The following is a 26,898-nucleotide window of genomic DNA, read 5'->3' as shown; positions in this document are numbered from 1 at the left end:
ATCGGCAGGCAGACTCTCAACCACTGCGCCACCAGGGAGGCCCTGCTTTTTAATTTTTTTAACATTTAATTAATTTATTTTTTGGCTGCGCCTGTGTTTGTTGCGGCACGCCGGATCTTCGTTGAGGCCTGCAGGATCTTTTGTTGCAGCGCACGGGCTCTTTGTTGGGGTCCAGAGGGCGTGGGCTCCACAGTTGGCAGCACGCAGGCTCTCTCTCATTGAGGCGCGCGAGCTCCGTAGTTGTGGCGCGCGTGCTTAGTTGCCCCGCGGCATGTGGGATCCTAGCTCCCGACCAGGGCTCGAACCCGTGTCCCCTGTATTGGAAGGCGGATTCTTTACCACTGTGCCACCAGGGAAGCCCCGCCCCAAACATTTGCCGGCGCCATTTCCAGACACGTTAGGGACGTTCGGAGGCTGGCCTCTTTTCTCTGGTTTAGCCGCCCCGGGGAGCTAAAGAAGTTGCTGTTTTCTGCTCATTGACTGTGGGGGGATGACCAGAAGGTGTGAGTGAGTGTGTGCGTGTGTTCTGTAGTGGGGGATGACCAGAAGGTGTGAGTGAGTGTGTGCGTGTGTTCTGTAGTGGGGGAAGCCGAGGCTGTTAGAGTAGGTTTACAAAGCTCTTTATCTTTCCAGGCTTATTTTGCAGAGGGAGAAGCACTTCCATTATCTGAAGAGAGGCCTCCGACAGCTGACAGATGCCTACGAGGTAAACACCTTGCCCAGGAGCTTTCTCTATCAAATTATCAGTCAGATCTTTCTCCTTTTTTACTGTTTGGATGTAAAAGACACTATGGGCTTGCCCTGTCATAGAGTCACTCACCGTCCCGTGTGGCTCTGGTGAGAACCGGGTCTGCAGCAGCTCTGCCCCACAGAGCCGGGACTCCTACTTCCGAAAGGACAGAACCTGATCTCTAGTCTCGTCCTCCCTTAGAGCTGGTGGAGGCCCCAGATGGCGTGGGGCTTTCACCCCTATCGTGGCTGAGGGGGGTTCACATGGTGTTCTTCTAGACACCCCTTGACCGCTAAAAGGTGGTCTAGATACCTGTTCATCCCCACCCCTTGGCCCTGTAAGCTGTTCTAATTTCTCTACTGGCCAAAGGACCAGTATATAAGTCCCTGCGGTTTAACACTGTAAAAATGCCCAAACGTGGAGTGGATCTTAAATCAATATACCTTAGAGCCCTAGGGGTCCAGAGAGGGGCTCAGGGGAGGCCAGCGGAGGTGGAGGGGAGGGGTGTTGGGAATAGGGGTGAGTAGCAGCCAGAGGGTGAATGTGAACCAGAGGCCGCCAGTTTCCCTGCCCCGCTTTACATAGAGCAGCTCTGCTTTGAATTTGCTTTTATTTGGGGGTTCTACATTTGATTATTTACAGCAGGAATTTGGGCCTATAGACCCAAGCGGGTAGCACAAACGAGAGACGTGGGCTTGGTTGGGGGACGGTGCGCGGGGTGGAACTGAGGCAAAGCAGAGGACCCACGCCTTTACTCTGTTCCTGCCAGTTGCCGCCAAACCGCAGTGCAGACCCAGGGTTGCCAGATCTCTTCTTGTTTTTCCAAATGAAGGCAGAAATTCAGATTTCTCTGTGGATCTCTCAACACGTAAATGTTACAACCAATTCTAATTAAACAAACAAAACACTACAGGGAACAAGCAGGACGCACCCCTGGGTTACGTTTGGCCTGTGGACTTTCAGTATTCAATCCTCAGTGATTAGGGTCCAGGCAACCCTGATACAATTAATGCGGTGACAGCTAACAATTCACTGAAGGGTGCGCTAAAAGCTTGCCGTTCATGGTCTCATTTAATCCTCACGGCTACTCCAGGGGGTAGGTAAGTCTTTATTTCTTCATAGATAAGGAAATAGGCATAGCAAGATTAAGTATTTGCTCAAAGGCACATAGCTAGTGAGAGGAGAAGCTGGCACTGGAACCGATAGCAGTGTCTTCTGTCACCACACCAGCTACCCCCAGGTGGGGAGCTAGCACATTTATGTGCACATTTATGAAGAGGGCAGTTTGGGACAATGGAAAGAGCACTGGACTGAGAGTCTAGAAACTGGCAGTCTTGTCTTATCTCTGACGTTTACTCTCTGTAATCTGGAAAAAGTTCATCTCTCTGGATCTCATATATACACTTTGGATTTGTAAAACTGGGGCAGTAATACTGCCTGCCCGCCTAGCCTTGAATGCTTGAATATTTATGGCTTGAGTTAGGATCAAGACCTGCTCACATGTCACCTTTGGAAACCTTTCCCAGCTCCCCAGGCAGAGGTAGTCAGTTTCTTTCACGTACCCATTATAGCGTTTATCCAGGTATATGTATGCATTAGTTTTGTTCTGCCTTGTTTCAGAAAGACACTTGTACTTACATGTCTTTCTAATTGCCCTCTTCCTCTACAGAAAACCGCACACATCCTAAACGAAGTATCTTAAAAGTAGGAACTGAATTTTACTCATTACTGTGCCCCCAGGGCTTGGCATGAGGAGATACTTACTGGATGAGTTACTCCAGGTAATCCCATCCTGAGGTTGTGTATCTTCTTGGGTCTGCACTGAGAAAATAGTAGCACTTAACTTTCTGGCATGTGAGAAGTCCTCTGCTCGGCTTCTTTGGATGTCTGTCAGGGAAGGACCCATTGGGTTCAGGTTAAACTCCTTTGTCCCATTGTCCTTTTCTCACATATGGTCATTTCAGCTCCTGGCTAAAGCCACCAGGCAAAGTGTCCTTCATTCACTGTTCAGAGGTTGTCCTCCTCCTCCTTGCCAGGCTGCCAGGAGGGAGACAGATGTCTCCCTTTTCACACTGAACAGTTGGAGACCCTGCTGCCTTTTCAGCAGGGTCTTGGAATGATTCTGAATAAGGGGTGTGTTTTTTGCCCTGTTCCTTTTGCAGTGTCTGGATGCCAGCCGCCCATGGCTCTGCTACTGGATCCTGCACAGCTTGGAACTCCTAGATGAGCCCATTCCCCAGATGGTGGCGACAGAGTGAGTCTGGCTTTGGGGAACCTGGGGTGTTCTCTGAAATTGTATTTTGACTTTGGGGTTCTTTTTGTTTTGTTTCTGTTTTATTTATTTTGAATGAAAAACACAGAGCACTACAAAGAAACCGTTGCCCTTCTCTTGACCTCCAGTAACTTCCTGAAACTCTTCCACTTCAGAAGCCCATTGTATGCTCATGGGTAGAATAAGACTTTGAACTCCCAAGATAAGGATTCTGTTTCTTCTGTGGCCTTTTCTTTTGGCTCTTGCTCTGGTCTTTGAGAAAAGTCTTCATCATCAACTCTGGAGAAATATGATTTTGCCAGAAAGTACAGTATGCAATTGAATAGCTTCTGTGGGGAAACACGTGGCAACCCAATGGACCAAAATGCCTTTGATTCCATAAACACCTCCATAGAAGTCCCTCCTCACCAATGCCTGGGAGGGACAGTATGGCTCTTGGTGGCAGTGGATGTGTTACCGTCTTGGTGTACAAATGTCATGACATCGTTTTCCTAAGCTTCTGATTTATGGTTAAAGATCTAAGCAACTAGGATTCTTCCCAAAGTGCTGGTGCACATGGTGTCCTCAGTGTGGCTTCTCATCCTTAGACGCTCATAGTTTGTATTTTAAAGAAGAAACCGATCATCACTCTAGTCTGAGGGGTACCTGAGGTAGCAGAGAGCCGCCAGGAATTGGATCTAATGCTCCAGTTCTCACTGAGAGAGATCGCATCCCCTCAGCAGCACCTCGACCTCATCTCTCCTGCTGCTGCTCCGGAAGGAGAGTCAGAGGGAGGCCCCTGAGCCAGGTTCGTTTGCCCGCAGCACACAGGGGCAGCTGTGCCGGGATGCGTGGAGGCCAGCACATACCCCTCCCTGGCCGCAGTCCCCCTGCCTGGGTCACACTGTCAGGTCAGAAGAACAGAGCCACACATTGTCTCATTCATTCCGTCTTAACAATAACCTCTCATTCTTGCCTTCCTGGGCAGGGTGTCTTGTGATGAATGTGGATAGGGAAGATAATAAAGAATTAGGCCATTAACCCTTGTGATGTGTATGATGCTTTCAGAGGGAGAGGAAAAATATGCATTGTCTTCCACATCACAGAGCTGCTGCAAGCCTAGTTGCTTCTAGCTCTGGATGTAGAGTTGGACACAGTTTCTGCAGTAACAGGAATTTAATTGTCAAAATAAAGGCCTGTGTGTTTTTGAAATACCAGTTGGGGGTTGTGAATTGTTTGGGACGTTCCCCCCGTCCTCCACATACACAATCAGGATGCACGCTGGGGGAATGGGAATGGGAAAGTCGTATGTGACAGAAGACAAAAGACATGGGAGGATTTTGTGAGTGAAGTACAGATACCCCCTAAAGGAGCAGTGGTTTGGAGCAGGAAGGATGCCCCCTAGAGGTGGACGTAAACCGGTCTGAAGTGGGAAGATGGTGATAAGGGGCTTCCTGACGTGGAAAAACTCGGGTCAGCATCGATTCTGAGTTTTGTCCAGGTTGTATACTTGGTATTTTATATGTAAGGCTTTTCTGAGGGAATAAGTGTCAGAGCAGCTTTTGTGGCAACATCAGATAGGAAGAGAGGACCCCCTTAGAGGGCTTTTCACACTGAACGATTGGAGACAACCTAAATATCAACAGTCAGGGATGCTATAAGTGTAAAGTTTAGGTAAAGTATCTATGTCATGATACATACAATGAAATACTATGCAGCCACGTAAAAATTTAAAAGTTAACAGGTGTTAAATAGACTTATTGTGGTGATCATTTCCCAGTATATACAGATATCAAATCATAATGTCAAATCATCTGAACCTAATATAATGTTACATGTCAATTATACCTCAATTAAAAATTTACATATATATATAAATGTGTATATCTGTATATAAAAATGTATGTATACAGAAAGATATTTAAATGAGAAAAGATAAAGATTCATTTTTTATAGGTTAAAAATAAAGGTGGTTCTATGCATAGAAAAAAACAAGGATATATACACATATGGTAGTAGTTATTTGTGCAGATGGTGGGGTTGAAGGTGATTTTTTTCTTTTCTTTTTTAAGCTGATTTGCATTTTCTAAAATTTCTACAATGAAACTATTGTTTTGTAATTAAAAGAATGTTTTAAAACTAAAAAGCTGATTTGGAGGAGAGGAGAGGAAGATGGCGGAAGAGTAAGACGTGGAGATCACCTTCCTCCCCACAGATACACCAGAAATACATCTACACGTGGAACAACTCCTACAGAACACCTACTGAACGCTGGCAGAAGACCTCAGACCTCCCAAAAGGCAAGAAAGTCCCCACGTACCTGGGTAGGGCAAAAGAAAAAAGAATAAACAGAGACAAAAGGATAGGGATGGGACCTGCACCAGTGGGAGGGAGCTGTGAAGGAGGAAAGGTTTCCACACACTAGGAAGTCCCTTCACGGGCGGAGACTGCGGGTGGCAGAGGGGGAAAGCTTCGGAGCCGCGGAGAAGAGCACAGCAACAGGGGTGCGGAGGGCAAAGCGGAGAGATTCCCGCACAGAGGATTGGTGCCGACCGGCACTCACCAGCCCGAGAGGCTTGTCTGCTCACCCGCCGGGATGGGCATGGGCTGGGAGCTGAGGCTCGGGCTTCGGTGCTTAGATCCCAGGGAGAGGACTGGGGTTAGCAGCGTGAACACAGCCTGCAGGGGGTTAGTGCACCATGGGCTAGCCGGGAGGGAGTCTGGGGAAAAGTCTGGACCTGCCGAAGAGGCAAGAGACTTTTTCTTCCCTCTTTGTTTCCTGGTGCGCGAGGAGGGGGATTAACAGCGCTGCTTGAAGGAGCTCCAGAGATGGGCGCGAGCCACGGGTAAAAGCGTGGACCCCAGAGACAGGCATGAGACGCTAAGGCTGCTGCTGCCACCACCAAGAAGCCTGTGTGCAAGCACAGGTCACTCTCCACATCCCCTTCCGGAGAGCCTGTGCAGCCTGCCACTGCCAGGGTCCCGGGATCCAGGGACAACTTCCCCAGGAGAACGCAAGGCACGCCTCAGGCTGGTGCAACGTCACGCCGGCCTCTGCCGCCGCAGGCTCACCCCGCACCCCGTACCCCTCCCTCCCCCCGGCCTGAGTGAGCCAGAGCCCCCGAATCAGCGGCTCCTTTAACCCCGTCCTGTCTGAGTGGAGAACAGACGCCCTCCGGCGACCTACATGCAGAGGCGGGGCCAAATCCAAAGCTGAGCCCTGGGAGCTGTGCGAACAAGGAAGAGAAAGGGAAATCTCTCCCAGCAGCCTCAGAAGCAGCGGATTAAAGCTCCACAATCAGCTTGATGTACCCTGCATCTGTGGAATACCTGAATAGACAACGAATCACCTCAAATTGAGGAGGTGGACTTTGAGAACAAGATTTGTTATTTTTTCCCCTTTTCTTTTTGTGAGTGTGTATGTGTATGCTTCTGTGTGAGATTTTCTCTGTATAGCTTTGCTTCCACCATTTGTCCTAGGGTTCTATCCGTCCGTTTTTTTTTCTTTAAAAAATTTTTTTTCTTAATATTTTTTATTTTAATAACTTTATTTTAATCTTACTTTATTTTATTATATTTTATCTTCTTTCTTTCTTTCCTTCCTTCTCTCCTCCCTCCCTCCCTCCCTCCTTTCTTTCTTTCTTTCTTTCTTTCTTTCTTCCTTCCTTCCTTCCTTCCTTCCTTCCTTCCTTCCTTCCTTCCTTCCTTCCTTCCTTCCTTCCTTCCTTCCTTCCTTCCTTCCTTTCTTTTCTTTCTTTCTTCTTTTTCTCCCTTTTATTCTGAGCCGTGTGGATGAAAGGCTCTTGGTGCTGCAGCCAGGAGTCAGTGCTATGCCTCTGAGGTGGGAGAGCCAACTTCAGGACACTGGTCCACAAGAGACCTCCCAGCTCCACATAATATCAAATGGCGAAAATCTCCCAGAGATCTCCATCTCAATACGAAAACCCAGCTTCACTCAACGACCAGCAAGCTAGAGTGCTGGACACCCTATGCCAAACAACTAGCAAGACAGGAACACAACCCCACCCATTAGCAGAGAGGCTGCCTAAAATCATAATAAGTCCACAGACACCCCAAAACACACCACCAGACGTGGACCAGCCCACCAGAAAGACAAGATCCAGCCTCATCCACCAGAACACAGGCACTAGTCCCCTCCACCAGGAAGCCTACACAACCCACTGAACCAACCTTAGCCACTGGGGACAGACACCAGAAACAACGGGAACTACGAACCTGCAGCCAGCAAAAAGGAGACCCCAAACACGGTAAGATAAGCAAAATGAGAAGACAGAAAAACATACAGCAGATGAAGGAGCAAGATAAAAACCCACCAGACCTAACAAATGAAGAGGAAATAGGCAGTCTACCTGAAAAAGAATTCAGAATAATGATAGTAAAGATGATCCAAAATCTTGGAAATAGTATAGACAAAATGCAAGAAACATTTAACAAGGACCTAGAAGAACTAAAGATGAAACAAACAATGACGAGCAACACAATAAATGAAATTAAAAATACTCTAGATGGGATCAATAGCAGAATAACTGAGGCAGAAGAACAGATAAGTGACCTGGAAGATAAAATAGTGGAAATAACTACTGCAGAGCAGAATAAAGAAAAAAGAATGAAAAGAACCAAGGACAGTCTCTGAGAACTCTGGGACAACATTAAACGTGCCAACATTCGAATTATAGGGGTTCCAGAAGAAGAAGAGAAAAAGAAAGGGACTGAGAAAATATTTGAAGAGATTATAGTTGAAAACTTCCCTAATATGGAAAAGGAAATAGTTAATCAAGTCCAGGAAGCATAGAGAGTCCCATACAGGATAAATCCAAGGAGATATATGCCAAGACACATATTAATCAAACTGTCAAAAATTAAATACAAAGAAAACATATTAAAAGAAGCAAGGAAAAAAAAAAAAAGCAAGGGAAAAACAACAAATAACACACAAGGGAATCCCCATAAGGTTAACAGCTGATCTTTCAGCAGAAACTCTGCAAGCCACAAGGGACTGGCAGGACAGATTTAAAGTGATGAAGGAGAAAAACCGGCAACCAAGATTACTCTACCCAGCAAGGATCTCATTCAGATTTGATGGAGAAATTAAAACCTTTACAGACAAGCAAAAGCAGAGAGAGTTCAGCACCACCAAACCAGCTTTACAACAAATGCTAAAGGAACTTCTCTAGGCAAGAAACACAAGAGAAGGAAAGGACCTACAATAACAAGCCCAAAACAACTAAGAAAATGGGAATAGGAACATACATATCGATAATTACCTTAAATGTAAATGGACTAAATGCTCCCACCAAAAGACACAGATTGGCTGAATGGATACAAAAACAAGACCCATATATATGCTGTCTACAAGAGACCCACTTCAGACCTAGACACATACAGACTGAAAGTAAGGGGATGGAAAAAGATATTCCATGCAAATGGAAACCAGAAGAAAGCTGGAGTAGAAATTCTCATATCAGACAAAATAGACTTTAAAATAAAGACTAGTAGAAGAATCAAAGAATCAAAGAATCATAATGATCAAGGGATCAATCCAAGAAGAAGATATAACAATTGTAAATATTTATGCACCCAACATAGGAGCACGTCAATACATAAGGCAAATACTAACAGCCATGAAAGGGGAAATCGACAGTAACACATTCATAGTAGGGGACTTTAACACCCCACTTTCACCAATGGACAGATCATCCAAAATGAAAATAAATAAGGAAACACAAGCTTTAAATGATACATTAAACAAGATGGACTTAATTGATATTTATAGGACATTCCATCCAAAAACAACAGAATACACATTTTTCTCAAATGCTCATGGAATATTCTCCAGGATAGATCATATCTTGGGTCACAAATCAAGCCTTGGTAAATTTAAGAAAATTGAAATTGTATCAAGTATCTTTTCCGACCACAACGCTATGAGACTAGATATCAGTTACAGGAAAAGATCTGTAAAAAATACAAACACATGGAGGCTAAACAATACACTACTTAATAACGAAGTGATCACTGAAGAAATCAAAGAGGAAATAAAAAAATACCTAGAAACAAATGACAATGGAGACACGACAACCCAAAACCTATGGGATGCAGCAAAAGCAGTTCTAAGAGGGAAGTTTATAGCAATTCAATCCTACCTTAAGAAACAGGAAACATCTCGAATAAACAACCTAACCTTGCACCTAAAGCAATGAGAGAAAGAAGAACAAAAAGCCCCCAAAGTTAGCAGAAGGAAATAAATCATAAAAATCAGATCAGAAATAAATGAAAAAGAAATGAAGGAAATGATAGCAAAGATCAATAAAACTAAAAGCTGGTTCTTTGAGAAGATAAACAAAATTGAAAAAGTATTAGACTCATCAAGAAAAAAAGGGAGAAGACTCAAATCAATAGAATTAGAAATGAAAAAGGAGAAATAACAACTGACACTGCAGAAATACAGAAGATCATGAGAGATTACTACAAGCAACTCTATGCCAATAAAATGGACAACCTGGAAGAAATGGACAAATTCTTAGAAATGCACAACCTGCCAAGACTGAATCAGGAAGAAATAGAAAATATGAACAGACTAATCACAAGCACTGAAATTGAAACTGTGATTAAAAATCTTCCAACAAACAAAAGCCCAGGACCAGATGGCTTCACAGGCGAGTTCTATCAAACATTTAGAGAAGAGCTAACACCTATCCTTCTCAAACTCTTCCAAAATATAGTAGAGGGAGGAACACTCCCAAGCTCATTCTATGAGGCCACCATCACCCTGATACCAAAACCAGACAAGGATGTCACAAAGAAAGAAAACTACAGGCCAATATCACTGATGAACATAGATGCAAAAATCCTCAACAAAATACTAGCAAACAGAATCCAATAGCACATAAAAGGATCATACACCATGATCAAGTGGGGTTTATTCCAGGAATGCAAGGATTCTTCAGTATCAATCAACGTGATACACCATATTAACAAACTGAAGGAGAAAAACCATATGATCATCTCAATAGATGCAGAGAAAGCTTTCGACAAAATTCAACACCCATTTATGATAAAAACCCTCCAGAAAGTAGGCATACAGGGAGCTTTCCTCAACATAATAAAGGCCATATATGACAAACCCACAGCCAACATCATCCTCAATGGTGAAAAAGTGAAAGCATTTCCACTAAGATCAGGAACAAGACAAGGTTGCCCACTCTCACCACTCTTATTCATCATACTTTTGGAAGTTTTAGCCACAGCAATCAGAGAAGAAAAGGAAATAAAAGGAATCCAAATCGGAAAAGAAGAAGTAAAGCTGTCACTGTTTGCAGATGACATGATACTATACATAGAGAATCCTAAAGATGCTACCAGAAAACTACTAAAGCTAATCAATGAATTTGGTAAAGTAGCAGGATACAAAATTAATGCACAGAAATCTCTTGCATTCCTATACACAAATAATGAAAAATGAAAGTGAAATCAAGAAAACACTCCCATTTACCATTGCAACAAAAGAATGAAATAGCTAGGAATAAACCTACCTAAGGAGACAAAAGACCTGTATGCAGAAAATTATAAGACACTGATGAAAGAAATTAAAGATGATACAAATAGATGGAGAGATATACCATGTCCTTGGATTGGAAGAATCAAAATTGTGAAAACGACTCTACTACCCAAAGCAATCTACAGATTCAATGCAATCCCCTATCAAACTACCACTGGCATTTTTCACAAAACTAGAACAGAAATTTCACAATTTGTATGGAAACACAAAAGACCTCGAATAGCCAAAGCAATCTTGAGAACGAAAAACGGAGCTGGAGGAATCAGGCTCCCTGACTTCAGACTGTACTACAAAGCTACAGTAATCAGGACAGTATGGTACTGGCACAAAAACAGAAAGATCAATAGAACAGGATAGAAAGCCCAGAGATAAACCCACGCACATATGGTCACCTTATCTTTGATAAAGGAGGCAGGAATGTACAGTGGAGAAAGGACAGCCTCTTCAATAAGTGGTGCTGGGGAAACTGGACAGGTACATGTAAAAGTATGAGATTAGATCACTCCCTAGCACCATATGCAAAAATAAGCTCAAAATGGATTAAAGACCTAAATGTAAGGCCAGAAACTATCAAACTCCTATAGGAAAACATAGGCAGAACACTCTATGACATAAATCACAGCAAGATCCTTTTTGACCCACCTCCTAGAGAAATGGAAATAAAACCAAAAATAAACAAATGGGACCTAATGAAGCTTCAAAGCTTTTGCACAGTAAATGACCAAAAGACAACCCTCAGAATGGGAGAAAATATTTGCAAATGAAACAACTGACAAAGGATTAATCTCCAAAATTTATAAGCAGCTCATGCAGCTCAATAACAAAAAAACAAACAACCCAATCCAAAAATGGGCAGAAGACCTAAACAGACGTTTCTCCAAAGAAGGTATACAGACTGCCAACAAACACATGAAAGAATGCTCAACATCATTAATCATTAGAGAAATGCAAATCAAAACTACAATGAGGTATCATCTCACACCAGTCAGAATGGCCATCATCCAAAAATCTAGAAACAATAAATGCTGGAGAGGGTGTGGAGAAAAGGGAACACTCTTGCACTGCTGGTGGGAATGTGAATTGGTACAGCCGCTATAGAGAACAGTATGGAGGTTCGTTAAAAAACTACAAATAGAACTACCATATGACCCAGCAGTCCCACTACTGGGCATATACTCTGAGAAAACCATAATTCAAAGAGAGTCATGTACCACAATGTTCATTGCAGCTCTATTTACAATAGCCCGGAGATGGAAACAACCTAAGTGTCCATCATCAGATGAATGGATAAAGAAGATGTGGCACATATATACAATGGAATATTACTCAGCTATAAAAAGAAATGAAATTGAGCTATTTTTAATGAGGTGGATGGACTTAAAGTCTGTCATACAGAGTGAAGTAAGTCAGAAAGAGAAAGACAAATACCGTATGCTAACACATATATATGGAATTTAAGAAAAAACAATGTCATGAAGAACCTAGGGGTAAGACAGGAATAAAGACACAAACCTACTAGAGAATGGACTTGAGGATATAGGGAGGGGGAAGGGTAAGCTGTGACAAAGCGAGAGAGTGGCATGAACATATATACACTACCAAAGGTAAAATAGATAGCTAGTGGGAAGCAACCACATAGCACAGGGAGATCAGCTCGGTGCTTTGTGACCACCTAGAGCGGTGGGATAGGGAGGGTGGGATGGAGGGAGACACAAGAGGGAAGAGATATGGGAACATATGTATATGTATAACGGATTCACTTTGTTATAAAGCAGAAACTAACACACCGTTGTAAAGCAATTACACTTCAATAAAGATGTTAAAAAAAAGAAAAGCTGATTTGTCCTGATTGCAAGAACCACTTGATAGTTAATGACCAAAATTTTCTGTTTCACAGCCAACTTAAAAGCTTTACCTATGGTTCTTCTGAGCATTGATTTAACAGACCTTTAAAGAATTACTTTGACTTTCCAGTAATGTACTTTGTTCTGTGCCTAGCAGGTAGTTAATTCTAGGTGCAGATAATATTTGTAATGAACAGAGCCTAGTAGCTCTGGCTTATAAGAGAATAAACTATTTTTAGTAAGAAAGAGAAATCTTAATGACTTCTATAAAAATATGGAGATTTTTTTTTAAAAAAGACTACCTGATTTTGGATGTTGCCTTTTTATTTATTTTGCACAGGGAAAAGAAATGCTTTGAAAATGTGTTTAGGTTTTTTTTGTTTCCCTCGTCTTTATACAAATATTAAGGTGACCTAGAGGTTGAGTTTAGCTCTAGAGTTTATTTTTCTGCTGTCCTCTCTTCCCCCTCCCCAGCCTAGTGTGCAACACACTCACACACACACACACACACACACACACACACGTTCGCAAGTTTCTCTCTCTTTCCTATTTTGTTCACTGTTGTACTTCTGTTTGTTCTGGGAACAATATGACAAGCTGAGTTCCCTCTAGTGGACAAAACCACTTTTGTCAGCTACTGTGACTGCTGACCAAAGCCAGCAAGGCCAGGCTTTTACTGCTGGTATCAGACCTTTCAAGAATAATATATTCATAGGTAGGAATTTAGTGTGACTCTCTTAAGAGATTGTATCCACAAATTTATGCATGTGTTTACCTAAAATAAATTAATATTTTGGAACCATACTAAGTGCATTTGCTTTGTTAATGATTTTGGAACTAAAGGAAGCATCTTTTAATGAGAATCCCATGCGTTGTTATTGAATGCTATAATGAAAACCACAGGGAAACTACTGTACTGTTAGGTCTTTTAGCTTTTGTAAGATCTGAAAAGTATCTTTAACTTAAAAATTATTTTAGGACTTTTCCGCTTGTAAAGTTTTTCTAAAGATTAAATTTAAATTTTCATGTGTCAGTGTTTTATTATTTCCCTTTTGAAAGGTTATTAGTTGCTTGTCCCCTGGCTAGCTCCTGAAATATCTTTCCTTTTAAATTTAATTTGTTTCCTTATCTTTCAGGGAAGATACCTTTCGTGGTCATTTGTCTTCTGGGCATTTTTTGGCCAGGTGCTGCTGGCATCTAGTAGGTGGAGGTTGGGGAAGCTGCTAAACATCCTCCGCAGGACAGTCCCCACAACCAAGAATTATCCAGTCCAGAATGTCAGTAGTGCCACGGTGGAGAACCCCTGCTCTAAAATAACCAACTTTAGATTGACCACACTTCCAAAACAGCAGCACACCAGGCATCGCCTCTTGATGAAATCAGAGAACCTGTCGTCCTCCCCAGGGCGACACTGGCCTCCTGGAATCAACAGGAGAGCCTGCTTGTCTTTCCCCTGTTCAATGCTCTCCTCTGCCAGGGAAGGAGTTTTCCTCTCCCTTCTGTCAGCTGAAGCTGTCTTACAGTATGAAAATCGGAAGACTTAACATAGATGTTTTAGCCTGATGTCAAGTCATCCATCCTGCCTTTGCATCTGCTCCTAAGTTATCTGTTCAAGAATGACTGTGCCTATTTCCAAAGCTATCATCTTTCTAACTTATTCTAGGCCTTAAGTCTATCTGTGGTAACCTGTCTGGTGCTGAAGGTTTTCTTAAATCTAACCTAAATTATTCTTGCTGCAGATTAGCTTCAATTTTTTTGTTTGTTTGTTTTGTTTTTTTACGGTACGCGGGCCTCTCACTGCTGTGGCCTCTCCCGTTGCGGAGCACAGGCTCCGGACACGCAGGCTCAGCGGCCATGGCTCACGGGCCCAGCCGCTCCGCGGCATGTGGGATCTTCCCGGACCAGGGCACGAACCCATGTACCCTGCATCGGCAGGCGGACTCTCAACCACTGCGCCACCAGGGAAGCCCCAATTTTTGTTTCTTTACTAGAAAGTTTGCATAATTACCCTTTGTATACTTGAGGTATTTTGCTGAGTAGCTTCCACACTGTGGTTTTCTCTAATGGTAAGCCTTTTAATCACTTTTATACTTAGCCATTTTTACAACTCTATTCTGAAATTCCTTTGAGTTGGAAAATGGAGGCTTGAGCCAGATATAGTTTTGACCAATACTGTGTATATGATGCTTTGAAAAAGCATTTTCTGTATTGTTTACAAGTCATGGGCCCTAACCTCTGGTCCTTTTTCTGCTGTGTTCCTAGTTATTTCTTATATTTATATGCTTTACATGCTTTATCCCCTACTCCTGCCATCTCTGAGTATATTACTTGCTTCTTACACCTGTTTCACTTGTTTTATTCTTATTGGCTTCTGATTTGTTTTATATTATTCTGGACTTTCACTCCTTGGAGGGTTTCCCTGCTCGTTATGTATTATTTGCTTATATACTATGCATGCTTTTGAGTCCTCCATCCACACGGGTGACAGTGATGTCCAGAATAACCACCGTAAGGCAGTCCTCAACCATCCCCTAAAAGTCCAAGTAAATCATCGATAATCTTGCTTTGAACTTAATCCTCTTACAGGTTTTACATACTTTTCAATAGCTGGATGATAAAGCAGTGGTGTCCAATAGAACTTAACAAGGTCATGGAAATAGTCTATGTTTTATTGCAGCCCCTAGCCACATGTAGCTGTTGAGCAGTTGCAATGTGGCTTGTGTGACTGAGGAGCTTAATTTTAAATTTAATTAATTTAAATTGAAATTTCAAAAAGCCTCATGTGGCTAGTGGCTACCTATTGGACAGTGCAGATGTATCACATTGCTACCCAAAATGTGGTCCTCAGACCAGCAGCATTGCCATCACCTGGGAGCTTGCTAGAAATGCAGAATCTCGGGTCCCTTTAGTTCTACTGAATTAGGTCTGCAGTTTGACAAGATCCTCAGGTGACTTCCACGGCACACTTGAGTTTGAGAAGCACTGATACTTGGCTGTACATTGGAGTCACATGGGGAATTTTTAAAACTATTGCCACTTGGGCCCACCCTCAGCGACTCTGATTTAATTGGTATTAGGTGTGGCCTGGGCTTGGGTTTTTTTTTTTTTTTTTTTTTAAAAAACATCCCCCAAAGTGATTCTAATTATACAGCAAAGACTTGTGGTATTCAAACTTCGTGTGTATCCACATCACCTGGGAATTTGGTAAAATACAGAGGCCCAGCTCTTTCCTGCTTCAGCAGGTCTGGGTCTGGGTCCTTTATTAGCCCTCCAGTGATTCTGATCTCCCCATTTGGGGTTTTTAAATTCCTGATCTGGAAGATAGTTTCCCACTTTGTTGGAAGTTGTCATGTAAGCGAGAATGCAATGCCTTGCTGACTTGAAAGAAAATTGATCTACTAGATCTTTCAGTCATATGACTAAATGAGTGATTTATGAATACTTGTTTTCCACAAAGTGTGCCACTCTTGGTGTTTGCTCAGTGTTTCCCGCGTGTGATTTTTAAAATTAGTTGGTGAATTTCTGGTCTCTAAGACAAGTTTTTCTTCCCCTTTGGACCGTTAGAAGTATCATTCACATTTTGCTTTTCAGAATTGCTAGGAGTTCTGCTCACGACAGCTGGTAGCTTCACTGTCAGTTTGCCAGTTCCTTAAGGTACAATTTGGAAAGACTCTGGATCAGAATGTTCTATAGTACGGAAGCGTCTCAGACTCAAGAAGAGCCCAACCCCTGTTCCCCACATAGCCCTCAGTCGGTCAGATGCAGCCTGTCAGCTGGGGGCAGTTGGTGTGGAGGGGTGATTTAATGGTGTCTCTGGTACATTCAGATCTCGGCCCATTCCAGACTTTAGGCTACAGGGTCAGGAGTATTGCATTTGCCGTAAGTCTGTCATGGGAGCTGGGGAAGGGAATGGATAACTAGATGACTCTTTTCCTTTTTCTTTTTTAAAATGTGCTGTTAAGTTTTATGTCAGCCAAAAAACTTTATTTTTGTGATCAGGAAACTTTTTGTATGCTAACGCAGCCAACTTTTGTTAGACCAGGAGTTTATTAGCTATTTGTTTCTGGGAAATAGGATAAGAATTGATGAGGGTTTGGGAAACATGTTAGTAAAAAACTCATTTTTCTCTGCAAAAATTAATTGCTATTAAAAACATGTCACAGAACTGTCTTCCTTCCCTGATTATCAACTTCAGTTTCAATCCTTGTGTTTCCTACAGTAAAATTGTGGGTGGAACGTGAAGTGAGTGTGGATTGCTTTTAACCTGTGATGACTTCAGGGCTTTACTAGGAAGTCAGCAGCTTTTCTATGGCTGTCCCTGCCCAGATAATGGCAGGTCTGAAATCAAAAGTCATCAAATATGACGTGGGAAAGGCGCAATCAACTTGTGTCTTAGTGGAGATTAAGTAGACTCTGTGCGACCTCTCTGGCAGCAGTAGATAAGAAAAAATGAGATGAAAGAGCCCAGGAAAAGAAGGCTGTCTGAGCACTAGAAGGACACAGATTTGCAGCTGGTTCTCTTAACTGAGGACTTGTCCTACTAGGAAGCTGTGATCCTGCTACGTTGTGCGGAAACAGCTCGAGGACCAGGACTCTCCGGGGGCACCCCTTTCCGATGAACTTTAGAGGGCCTTAGACAAAGAGGGGCTCTCTTGGTTTCACTTAAAGCAAGAAGATAACTTCTGGGCAGACTGATGCCATGCTTGGAAGCAAGGGCTTGGAGGCCAACCCTCAATAAACAGTTTCCCTCAGTGAAGGAGCTGGAGCCTCTGTGAGACACTCTCCCAAAGCCTCCAGCCTGGGATGCATTCCTGTGATAGGAGTCAGCAGTGCTTAAGTTTGCCACAGTGAGCTGAGCAAGCAGAAGCTCACCTCTTTCTTATTCTCCTAACCGTGGAGGCAGGCTCCATTGGAAGCTTGTTTCTTGTCGGTGAGCGGAGTAAAAATCAGTAGCCCACTGGGGCTTACACGGCAATGGGAGTGAGAAGGCATCTCTTTAAATATTCCTGGTAGGCCTAGATGATGGCTCTAGACCAGCAGTTGAGTATCACCATGATTTAGGCAAAATCCGAAGCCTGGGAGGTACCCTAGAGGCAAGGAGAACGGGCTGGTCCCATAGATCCAGGGTGGCAAATTGAGAGAAAAGTATGGGAAAGATTGGGTCAAGAAGCATGAGACTTACTCCCAGTTCTAAGAACTGCCCGGCCTTATGTTCCTTGCTTCACGACTAGGCAAATGCTTAAAGACAAAACTCAGAAAGGAGGGCACACAAAGCTGATGATAGCAGAGAATCAGGCTATCATTAGAGAATTAGGCCCTTTACAGGTGTTGACTGTATCCAGTATATATTCACTAGGTGGGGAGGGGAGGTTTCTTCCCTTTTGAGGAAGGCGGAGGCTTGGAAAGGCATGGACTGGTGGAATTTGGTGTTTTGAAATGAATGCTGTCTGACCTTGTCTTTCCCTTTGGCTGTGTACCTAGCGTGTGTCAGTTCCTGGAGCTGTGTCAAAGCCCAGAAGGTGGCTTTGGAGGGGGCCCTGGCCAGTACCCACACCTTGCGCCCACGTACGCAGCAGTCAACGCGCTGTGCATCATTGGCACCGAAGAGGCCTATGATGTCATTAACAGGTACAGTCAAAGCCAGCAGGACTGGGCACCCAGCTGGGCTCCCGCCTGCTGACAGTGCACTGACCATCGCCATCTCCTGCCTCTCTCCTGTTCATTTCTCAGAGAGAAGCTTCTCCAGTATTTGTACTCGCTGAAGCAACCCGATGGCTCTTTTCTCATGCACGTTGGAGGTGAGGTGGACGTGAGGTGAGTGGGGTTTTTCTCAGGCAGCTGCATCAGCAGATTCTCGGGTTTATCTGCCATCAGAGATGCCAAGCCCGGGGAACAATACAGGGAAGCTGCTGCCTTGTCTCACCGAATGACATGCAGAGTAAAGTGTCAGTGACACAGTTCATAATCACTGCACATACGATACAGATGTCCTCAGGGGTCACTGTCACTTGACTTCTTTTATGTAAATGCCAAAATATGAGTAACACAGAAATAAAATCAAATGCTTTTGTTTTAAAAATGAAAAATACATTTGTGTATGAAAGGATATACTGTAAGATGTAACTGTATACTGTAATATAATTTTTCATCTCTCTGGCATGGGAATGGGAGATATTTTCTGAATGAATTTGATGAAATCATGAGAATGTTTAACAACTGTGTGAGAATTGCTTTGGGTGGTGCAGAAACTCTTAGGGGCCAGTAGGGTGTATGACAAACAGTTGCATGAACTGATGGAACCAGCTGGCTCAAAATGATCATTTTTCTCAAGAATTACAAGTACCTAGCAAGTAGTTTACTCACCTGGCAGGAGGTTGCCTATGAAGCATATAGGGAATTCACTGAATTAGTCATTACTCAAAGGCAGTGTGGATCATTGAGATTTTATACCAGATTATTCTTCTTTAGTCTGATAAATACATTTTTTATGAGGTTTCTGTATCAAAGCCATCTTATTGCCTATTTGTAAATGTATTTTCCTCTACACAAGTTGATTAATATTCTGGCTTAACTATTGGTTTGAAAGTGTAGGGGAAGAAAAAAACATGAAAGTTGTGGAGCACAAAACACGTTGCAGATAAAAGTAGGTAACGAGCTGCAAAGACCTTCAGTGAAGGATATTCTTTTGTCTGTAAGTAGACCAGGTATCTGGGAACCTAGGTACCTGGAGAACTGTCTCTCTACTCCCAACGCTTCTGACATGAAATGTCGGGGTGTTTTTTCCTCGTATTAAACAGTTCCGACCCTGACTACCCAGAGTTAGCACACGTCACAGGTTAAGGGCTCAGTCCCACAAGACTGCCCCCATCTCAGACAGTGGTCACAAGTAGTGGGTTCCCAAGTTACCCACACTTCTGCCTGACTTGGCTACAAACCAGGGGTTCCTACGACCCCCTCCTCATTTTAGTAATTTGCTAGGAGAGCTCAGAATACTCAGGAGAATTTTTTACTGTTTAACTAGTTTATTATAAAGGATGTCATAAAGGATACAAATGAACAGCCACATGAAGGGGTATATAGAGTGAGGGCTGGAAATGTCCAAGCCTAGGGATTTGTGTCCCCGTGACGTTGGGATGTTCCACCCTCCCAGCAGGCACAGGGGTGCGTCCACAGCCCAGAAGCTCCCCAGACTCCTTCATCTAGGGTTTTTATGGAGGCTTCACTATGTAGGCATGATTGATGAACTCATCGGCCACTGGGTGATTAACTCAGTCTTCTGGAGAGTGGGCCTGAAAGTTCCAACCCTCGAATCCCATGGTTGGTGCCTCTGGCAACCAGCCCCCATCCTCCAGGAGTCACCTCATTAGCATAAACTCAGGTGTGGTCGAAGGGCGCATTTTATGAATAACAAGACTCTCCTATCGCCCATCAGTCGGGAAATTCCAAACGGGTTTTATGAGCTCTGTGCTGAGGGGAAGACCAAATACGTATTTCTTCTTATATCACAGTATCCCGGTATCTGTTGTTAAAAGATAAATGGAGTCCCATTAACAATTCTATGAATTTATTTGAGCAAAGATTGATTTGAATGAGGCAGCATCCCATCTAGCACACAGAAAGGAGCCCTGGGGAGCTGTACAAAATGAGAAACTTTTATGGGCAGAAGGGAGCAGGGACAAGGAAGTTAAACCAGGCAAAAAAGCGGGTTGGCTATGTCCACCAGGCAGATTCCCTCACCGCTGCTCGTCAGGTGATTCCTGATTGACGGGTTTAAGATTCCATTTCTGGGAGGGCAGAAACCATAATGAGGTCACGGTTTGGCAATGTGGAGTTTAGCACAAGGGACACTCCCTTTTGGGCCTGTGGTCTTGTTTTTACACTGTGTATGCCAGTGAAGCCAATATAATTATTGAGGAAAAGCAGTATTGTGTTGACGTCTTAAGAAAAAAGTTAAAAAATGTTTTCCCCCTCTTGTTTTTTTTTTTTTTTTTTTTGCGGTACGTGGGCCTCTCACCGTTGTGGCCTCTCCCGTTGCGGAGCACAGGCTCCGGACGCGCAGGCTCGGCGGCCATGGCTCACGGGCCCAGCCGCTCCGCGGCATGTGGGATCTTCCCAGACCGAGGCACGAACCCGTGTCCCCTGCATCGGCAGGCGGACTCTCAACCACTGCGCCACCAGAGAAGCCCTGTTTTCCCCCTCTTGGTCACTACATTTTCATCCTGTTCTACAAGTACTCCAAATTTAGCTTTTTAAAGTTTCCTGAGATTATAGGTGAAAGCAAAGAAACCCTGGCAAGATTGCTTTGGCATTTTATCACATACCTTTTTCAGATATGATTACTCTCTAACTTACTCGTTCTGGCGCCGGTTTCCTTCTGTTTTCTTTTTTTTTCCTGCAAGAGGTGTCCATTGAATTCTGGAGTTCAAAGAGACCCAATACTTTGTTTTTTGTTTGTTTGTTTTTTTACTCACAAATAACCTGTGTATGTTTATTTTTTATTTATTTATTTTTATTAGTTATCCATTTTATACAGATCAGTGTATACATGTCAATCCCAATCGCCCAATTCATCACACCACCACCACCACCCCTCTGCCGCTTTCCCCTCTTGGTGTCCATACGTTTGTTCTCTACATCTGTGTCTCGATTTCTGCTCTGCAAACTGGTTCATCTGTACCATTTTCTAGGTTCCACATATATGCATTAATATACGATATTTGTTTTTCTCTTTCTGACTTACTTCATTCTGTATGACAGTTTCTAGATGCATCCACGTCTCTACACATGACCCAATTTCGTTCCTTTTTATGGCTGAGTAATATTCCATTCTATATATGTACCATATCTTCTTTATCTATTTGTCTGTTGATGGGTAGTTAGGTTGCTTCCATGACCTGGCTATTGTAAATAGTGCTTCAATGAACATTGAGGTGCATGTGTCTTTTTTTTTTTTAATAAATAAATAAATTTATTTATTTTTGGCTGTGTTGGGTCTTCGTTGATGTGCGTGGGCTTTAGCTGCAGTGAGCGGGGGCTACTCTTAGTTGCTGTGCACAGGCTTCTCATCGTTGTGGCTTCTCTTGTTGCGGAGCATGGGCTCTAGGCGCGCAGGCTTCAGTAGTTGTGGCACGTGGGCTCATTAGTTGTGGCCTACGGGCTGTAGAGCTCAGGTTCAGTAGTTGTGGCGCACGGGCTTAGTTGCCCCATGGCATGTGGGATTTTCCCAGACCAGGGCTCGAACCCGTGTCCCCTGCATTAGCAGGAGGATTCTTAACCACTGCGCCACCAGGGAAGCCTGCATGTGTCTTTTTGAATTATGGTTTTCTCTGGATATATGCCCAGTAGTGGGATTGCTGGGTCATATGGTAATTCTATTTTTAGTTCTTTAAGGAACCTCCGTACTGTTCTCCAAGGTGGCTGTATCAATTTACATTCCTACCAACAGTGCAAGAGGGTTCCCTTTTCTCCACACCCTCTCCAGCATTTGTTGTTTGTAGATTTTGTGATGATGCCCATTCTAACTGGTGTGAGGTGATACCTCACTGTAGTTTTTTTTATCTTTTTTTTTTTTTTTTTGCTCTATGCGGGCCTCTCACTGTGTGGCCTCTCCCGTTGCAGAGCACAGGCTCCGGACGCACAGGCTCAGTGGCCATGGCTCATGGGCCCAGCCGCTCCGCGGCATGTGGGATCTTCCCGGCCCAGGGCGCAAACCCGTGTCCCCTGCATCAGCAGGCGGACTCTCAACCACTGCGCCACCAGGGAAGCCCCTCACTGTAGTTTTGATTTGCATTTCTCTAATAAGTAGTGATGTTGAGCAGCTTTTCATGTGCTTCTTGGCCATCTGTATGTCTTCATTGGAGAAATGTCTATTTAGGTCTTCTGCCCATTTTTCGATTAGGTTGTTTGTTATTTTAATACTGAGCTGCATGAGCTGTTTATATATATTGGAGATTACTCCTTTGTCTGTTGATTCGCTTGCAAATATTTTCTCCCATTCTGAGGGTTGTCTTTCCATATTGTTTATGGTTTCCTTTGCTGTGCAAAAGCTTTGAAGTTTCATTAGGTCCCATTTGTTTATTTTTGTTTTTATTTCCATTACTCTAGGAGGTGGTTCAAAAAATATTTTGCTGTGATTTATGTCAAACATTCTTCCTATGTTTTCCTCTAAGAGTTTTATAGTGCCCGGTCTTACATTTAGGTCTCTAACCCATTTTGACTTTATTTTTGTATATGGTGTTAGGGAGTGTTCTAATTTCGTTCTTTTACATGTAGCTGTCCAGTTATCCCAGCACCACTTATTGAAGAGGCTGTCTTTTCTCCATTGTATATCCTTGCCTTTGTCAAAGATTAGTTGACCATAGGTGCGTGGGTTTATCTCTGGGCTTTCTATCCTGTTCCATTGATCTATTTTTCTGTTTTTGTGCCAGTACCATGTTGTTTTGATTACTGTAGCTTTGTAGTATAGTCTGAAGTCAGGGAGTCTGATTCCTCCAGCTCCATTTTTTCCCCTCAAGACTGCTTTGGCTATTCGGGGTCTTTTGTGTCTCCATACAAATTTTAAGATTTTTTGTTGTAGTTCTGTAAAAAATGCCATTGGTAATTTGATAGGGGTTGCATTGAATCTGTAGATTGCTTTGGGTAGTATAGTCATTTTCACAATACTGCTTCTTCCAATCCAAGAACATGGTATATCTCTCCATCTGTTGGTATCATCTTTAATTTCTTTCATCAGTGTCTTATAGTTTTCTGCATACAGGTCTTTGGTCTCCCTAGGTAGGTTTATTCCTAGGTATTTTATTCTTTTTGTTGCAGTGGTAAATGGGAGTGTTTCCTTAATTTCTCTTTCAGATTTTTCATCATTAGTGTATAGGAATGCGAGAGATTTCTGTGCATTAATTTTGTATCCTGCAACTTTACCAAATCCATTGATTAGCTCTAGTAGTTTTCTGGTGGCATGTTTAGGATTCTCTATGTATAGTATCATGTCATCTTCAAACAGTGACAGTTTTACTTCTTTTCCAATTTGTATTCCTTTTATTTCTTTTTTCTTCTCTGATTGCCATGACTAGGACTTCCAAAACTATGTTGAATAATAGTGGTGGGAGTGGACATCCTTGTCTTGTTCCTGATCTTAGAGGAAATGCTTTCAGTTTTTCACCATTGAGAAGGATGTTTGCTGTGGGTTTGTCATATATGGCCTTTATTATGTTTAAGTAGGTTCCCTCTATGCCCACTTTCCGGAGAGTTTTTATCATAAATGGGTGTTGAATTTTGTCAGAAACTTTTTCTGCATCTATTGAGATGAACATATGGTTTTTATTCTTCAATTTTTTAATATGGTGTATCACATTGATTGATTTGCATATATTGAAGAATCCTTGCATCTCTGTGATAAATCTCACTTGACCATGGTGTATGATTCCTTTTAATGTGTTGTTGGATTCTGTTTGCTAGTATTTTGTTGAGGATTTTTGCATCTATATTCATCAGTGATATTGGTCTGTAATTTTTTTTTTTGTAATATCTTTGTCTGGTTTTGGTATCAGGGTGATGGTGGCCTCATAGAATGAATTTGGGAGTTTTCCTTCCTCTGCAATTTTTTGGAAGAGTTTGAGAAGGATGGATGTTAGCTCTTCTCTAAATGTTTGATAGATTTCACCTGTAAAGCCATCTGGTCCTGGACTTTTGTTTGTTGGAAGATTTTAAATCACAGCTTCAATTTCATTACTTGCGATTGGTCTGTTCATATTTTCTATTTCTTCCTGGTTCAGTCTTGGAAGGTTATACCTTTCTAAGAATTTTTCCATTTCTTCCAGGTTGTCCGTTTTATTGGCGTAACACTGCTTGTAGTAGTCTCTTATGATGCTTTGTATTTCTGCGGTGTCTGTTGTAACTTCTCCTTTTTCATTTCTAATTTTATTGATTTGAGTCCTCTCCCTCTTGATGAGTCTGACTAATGGTTTATCAATTTTGTTTATCTTCTCAAAGAACCAGCTTTTAGTTTTATTGATCTTTGCTATTGTTTTCTTTGTTTCTATTTCATTTATTTCTGCTCTGGTCTTTATGATTTCTTTCCTTCTGCTAACTTTGTGTTTTGTTTGTTCTTCTTTCTCTAGTTCCTTTAGGTGTAATGTTAGATTGTTTATTTGAGACTTTTCTTGTTTCTTGAGGTAGGCTTGTATAGCTATAAACTTCCGTCTTAGAACTGCTTTTTCTGCATCCCGTATGTTTTGGATTGTCGTTTTTATCTTTTTTTTTTTTTTTTTTTGTGGTTCGCGGGCCTCTCACTGTTGTGTCCTCTCCCGTTGCGGAGCACAGGCTCCGGACGCGCAGGCTCAGCGGCCGTGGCTCACGGACCCAGCCGCTCCGCGGCATGTGGGATCTTCCCGGACCGGGGCACGAACCCGTGTCCCCTGCATCAGCAGGCAGACTCTCAACCACTGCGCCACCAGGGAAGCCCGGATTGTCGTGTTTTGATTGTCATTTGTCTCTAGGTATTTTTTGATTTCCTTGTTGATTTCTTCAGTGATCTCTTGGTTATTTAATAACATACTGTTTAGCCTCCATGTGTTTGTGTTTTTTACGTTTTTTTTCCCTGTAATTGATTTCTAATCTCATAGCGTTGTGGTCAGAAAGGACGCTTGATATGATTTCAATTTTCTTAAATTTACTGAGGCTTGATTTGTGACCCACGATGTGATCTATCCTGGAGAATGTTCCGTGCACATTTGAGAAGAAAGTGTAATCTGCTGTTTTTGGATGGAATGTCCTATAAATATCAATTAAATCTATCTGGTCTATTGTGTCATTTAAAGCTTGTGTTTCCTTATTAATTTTCTATTTGGATGATGTGTCCATTGGTGTAAGTGAGGTGTTAAAGTTCCCCACAATTACTGTGTTGCTGTCAATTTCCTCTTTTATAGCTGTTAGCAGTTGCCTTATGTATTGAGGTGCACCTGTGTCGGGTGCATATATATTTATAATTGTTATATCTTCTTTTTGGATTGATCCCTTGATCATTACATAGTGTCCTTCCTTGTCTCTTGTAACATTCTTTATTTTAAAGTTTATTTTATCTGATATGAGTATTGCTACTCCAGCTTTCTTTTGATTTCCATTTGCATGGAATATCTTTCTCCATCCCCGTACTTTGAGTCTGTATGTGTCCCTAGGTCTGAAGTGGGTCTCTTGTAGACAGCATATATATGGGTCTTGTTTTTGTATCCATTCATCAAGCCTGTGTCTTTTGGTTGAACCATTTAATCCATTCACGTTTAAGGTAATTATCAATATGTATGTTCCTATGACCATTTTCTTAATTGTTTTCGGTTTGTTTTTGTAGGTCCTTTTCTTCTCTTGTGTTTCCCACTTAGAGAAGTTCCTTTAGCATTTGTTGTAGAGCTGGTTTGGTGGTGCGGAATTCTCTTAGCTTTTGCTTGTCTGTAAAGCTTTTGATTTCTTCATCGAATCTGAATGAGATCCTTGCTGGGTAGAGTAATCTTTGTTGTAGGTTCTTCCTTTTCATCACTTTAAGTATATCATGCCACTCCTTTCTGGCTTGTAGAGTTTCTGCTGAGAAATCAGCTGTTAACCTTATGGGAGTTCCCCTGTATGTTATTTGTCGTTTTTCCCTTGCTACTCTCAGTAATTTTTCTTTGTCTTTAATTTTTACCAATTTAATTACTATGTGTCTTGGCGTGTTTCTTCTTGGGTTTATCCTGTATGGGACTCTCTGCACTTCCTGCACTTGGGTGGCTATTTTCTTTCCCATGTTAGGGAAGTTTTTGACTATAATCTCTTCAAATATTTTCTCAGGTCCTTTCTCTCTTCTCCTTCTGACACCCCTATAATGTGAATGTTGTTGCATTTAATGTTGTCCCAGAGGTCTCTTAGGCTGTCTTCATTTCTTTTCATTCTTTTTTCTTTATTCTGTTCCCCAGCAGTGAATTCCACCATTCTGTCTTCCAGGTCAGTTATCCATTCTTCTGCCTCAGTTATTCTGCTATTGATTCCTTCTAGTGTAGTTTTCATTTCAGTTATTGTATTGTTTATCTCTGTTTGTTTGTTCTTTAATTCTTCTAGGTCTTGGTTAAACATTTCTTGCATCTTTCTCGACCTTTGCCTCCGTTCTTTTTCCGAGGTCCTGGATCATCTTCACTATCATTATTCTGAATTCTTTTTCTGGAAGATTGCCTATCTCCATTTCATTTAGTTGTTTTTCTGGGGTTTTATCTTGTTCATTCATCTGGTACATAGCCCTCTGCTTTTTCATCTCGTCTGTCTTTCTCTCCTTCTGTTTTCTTATTCATATCTGCTAGACATAAAAAATGTTTGTTTCACTGAAGAGCACTGTAGCCCTATTCCTCCTCTACCCGAGCTCCTCTGGTAATGTTCTGCCATTCGAGCCATGCTTTTCATTTACAGAGGATTAAAGATGTGAATGACGGATGAAACCTAGCAGGTCTCGTGCAGTTTCCCTGCTTTGTGTGGTTTC

General features: G+C 42.4%; 1 protein-coding gene across 2 annotated transcripts in view; it reads left to right on the top strand.

Moving 5' to 3' along the window:
• Positions 1-26,898, top strand: part of LOC307182410 (protein farnesyltransferase subunit beta) — an 85,363-nt gene that overhangs the window by 31,982 nt on the left and 26,483 nt on the right. For both annotated transcript variants that reach the window (XM_079913635.1, XM_079913634.1), the window contains exons 3-6: positions 634-706; positions 2,893-2,984; positions 17,886-18,032; positions 18,135-18,218. In XM_079913635.1, coding sequence (XP_079769761.1) covers positions 634-706; positions 2,893-2,984; positions 17,886-18,032; positions 18,135-18,218 — 396 coding nt within the window. The remainder of the gene's footprint in view (positions 1-633; positions 707-2,892; positions 2,985-17,885; positions 18,033-18,134; positions 18,219-26,898) is intronic.

Source organism: Stenella coeruleoalba (genome assembly GCF_951394435.1).
Source record: "Stenella coeruleoalba genome assembly, chromosome: 2".
Classification (NCBI taxonomy): Eukaryota; Metazoa; Chordata; class Mammalia; order Artiodactyla; family Delphinidae; genus Stenella; species Stenella coeruleoalba.
Note: the sequence above shows the minus strand (reverse complement) of the source record. Positions and strands in the feature narration are given on the sequence as shown.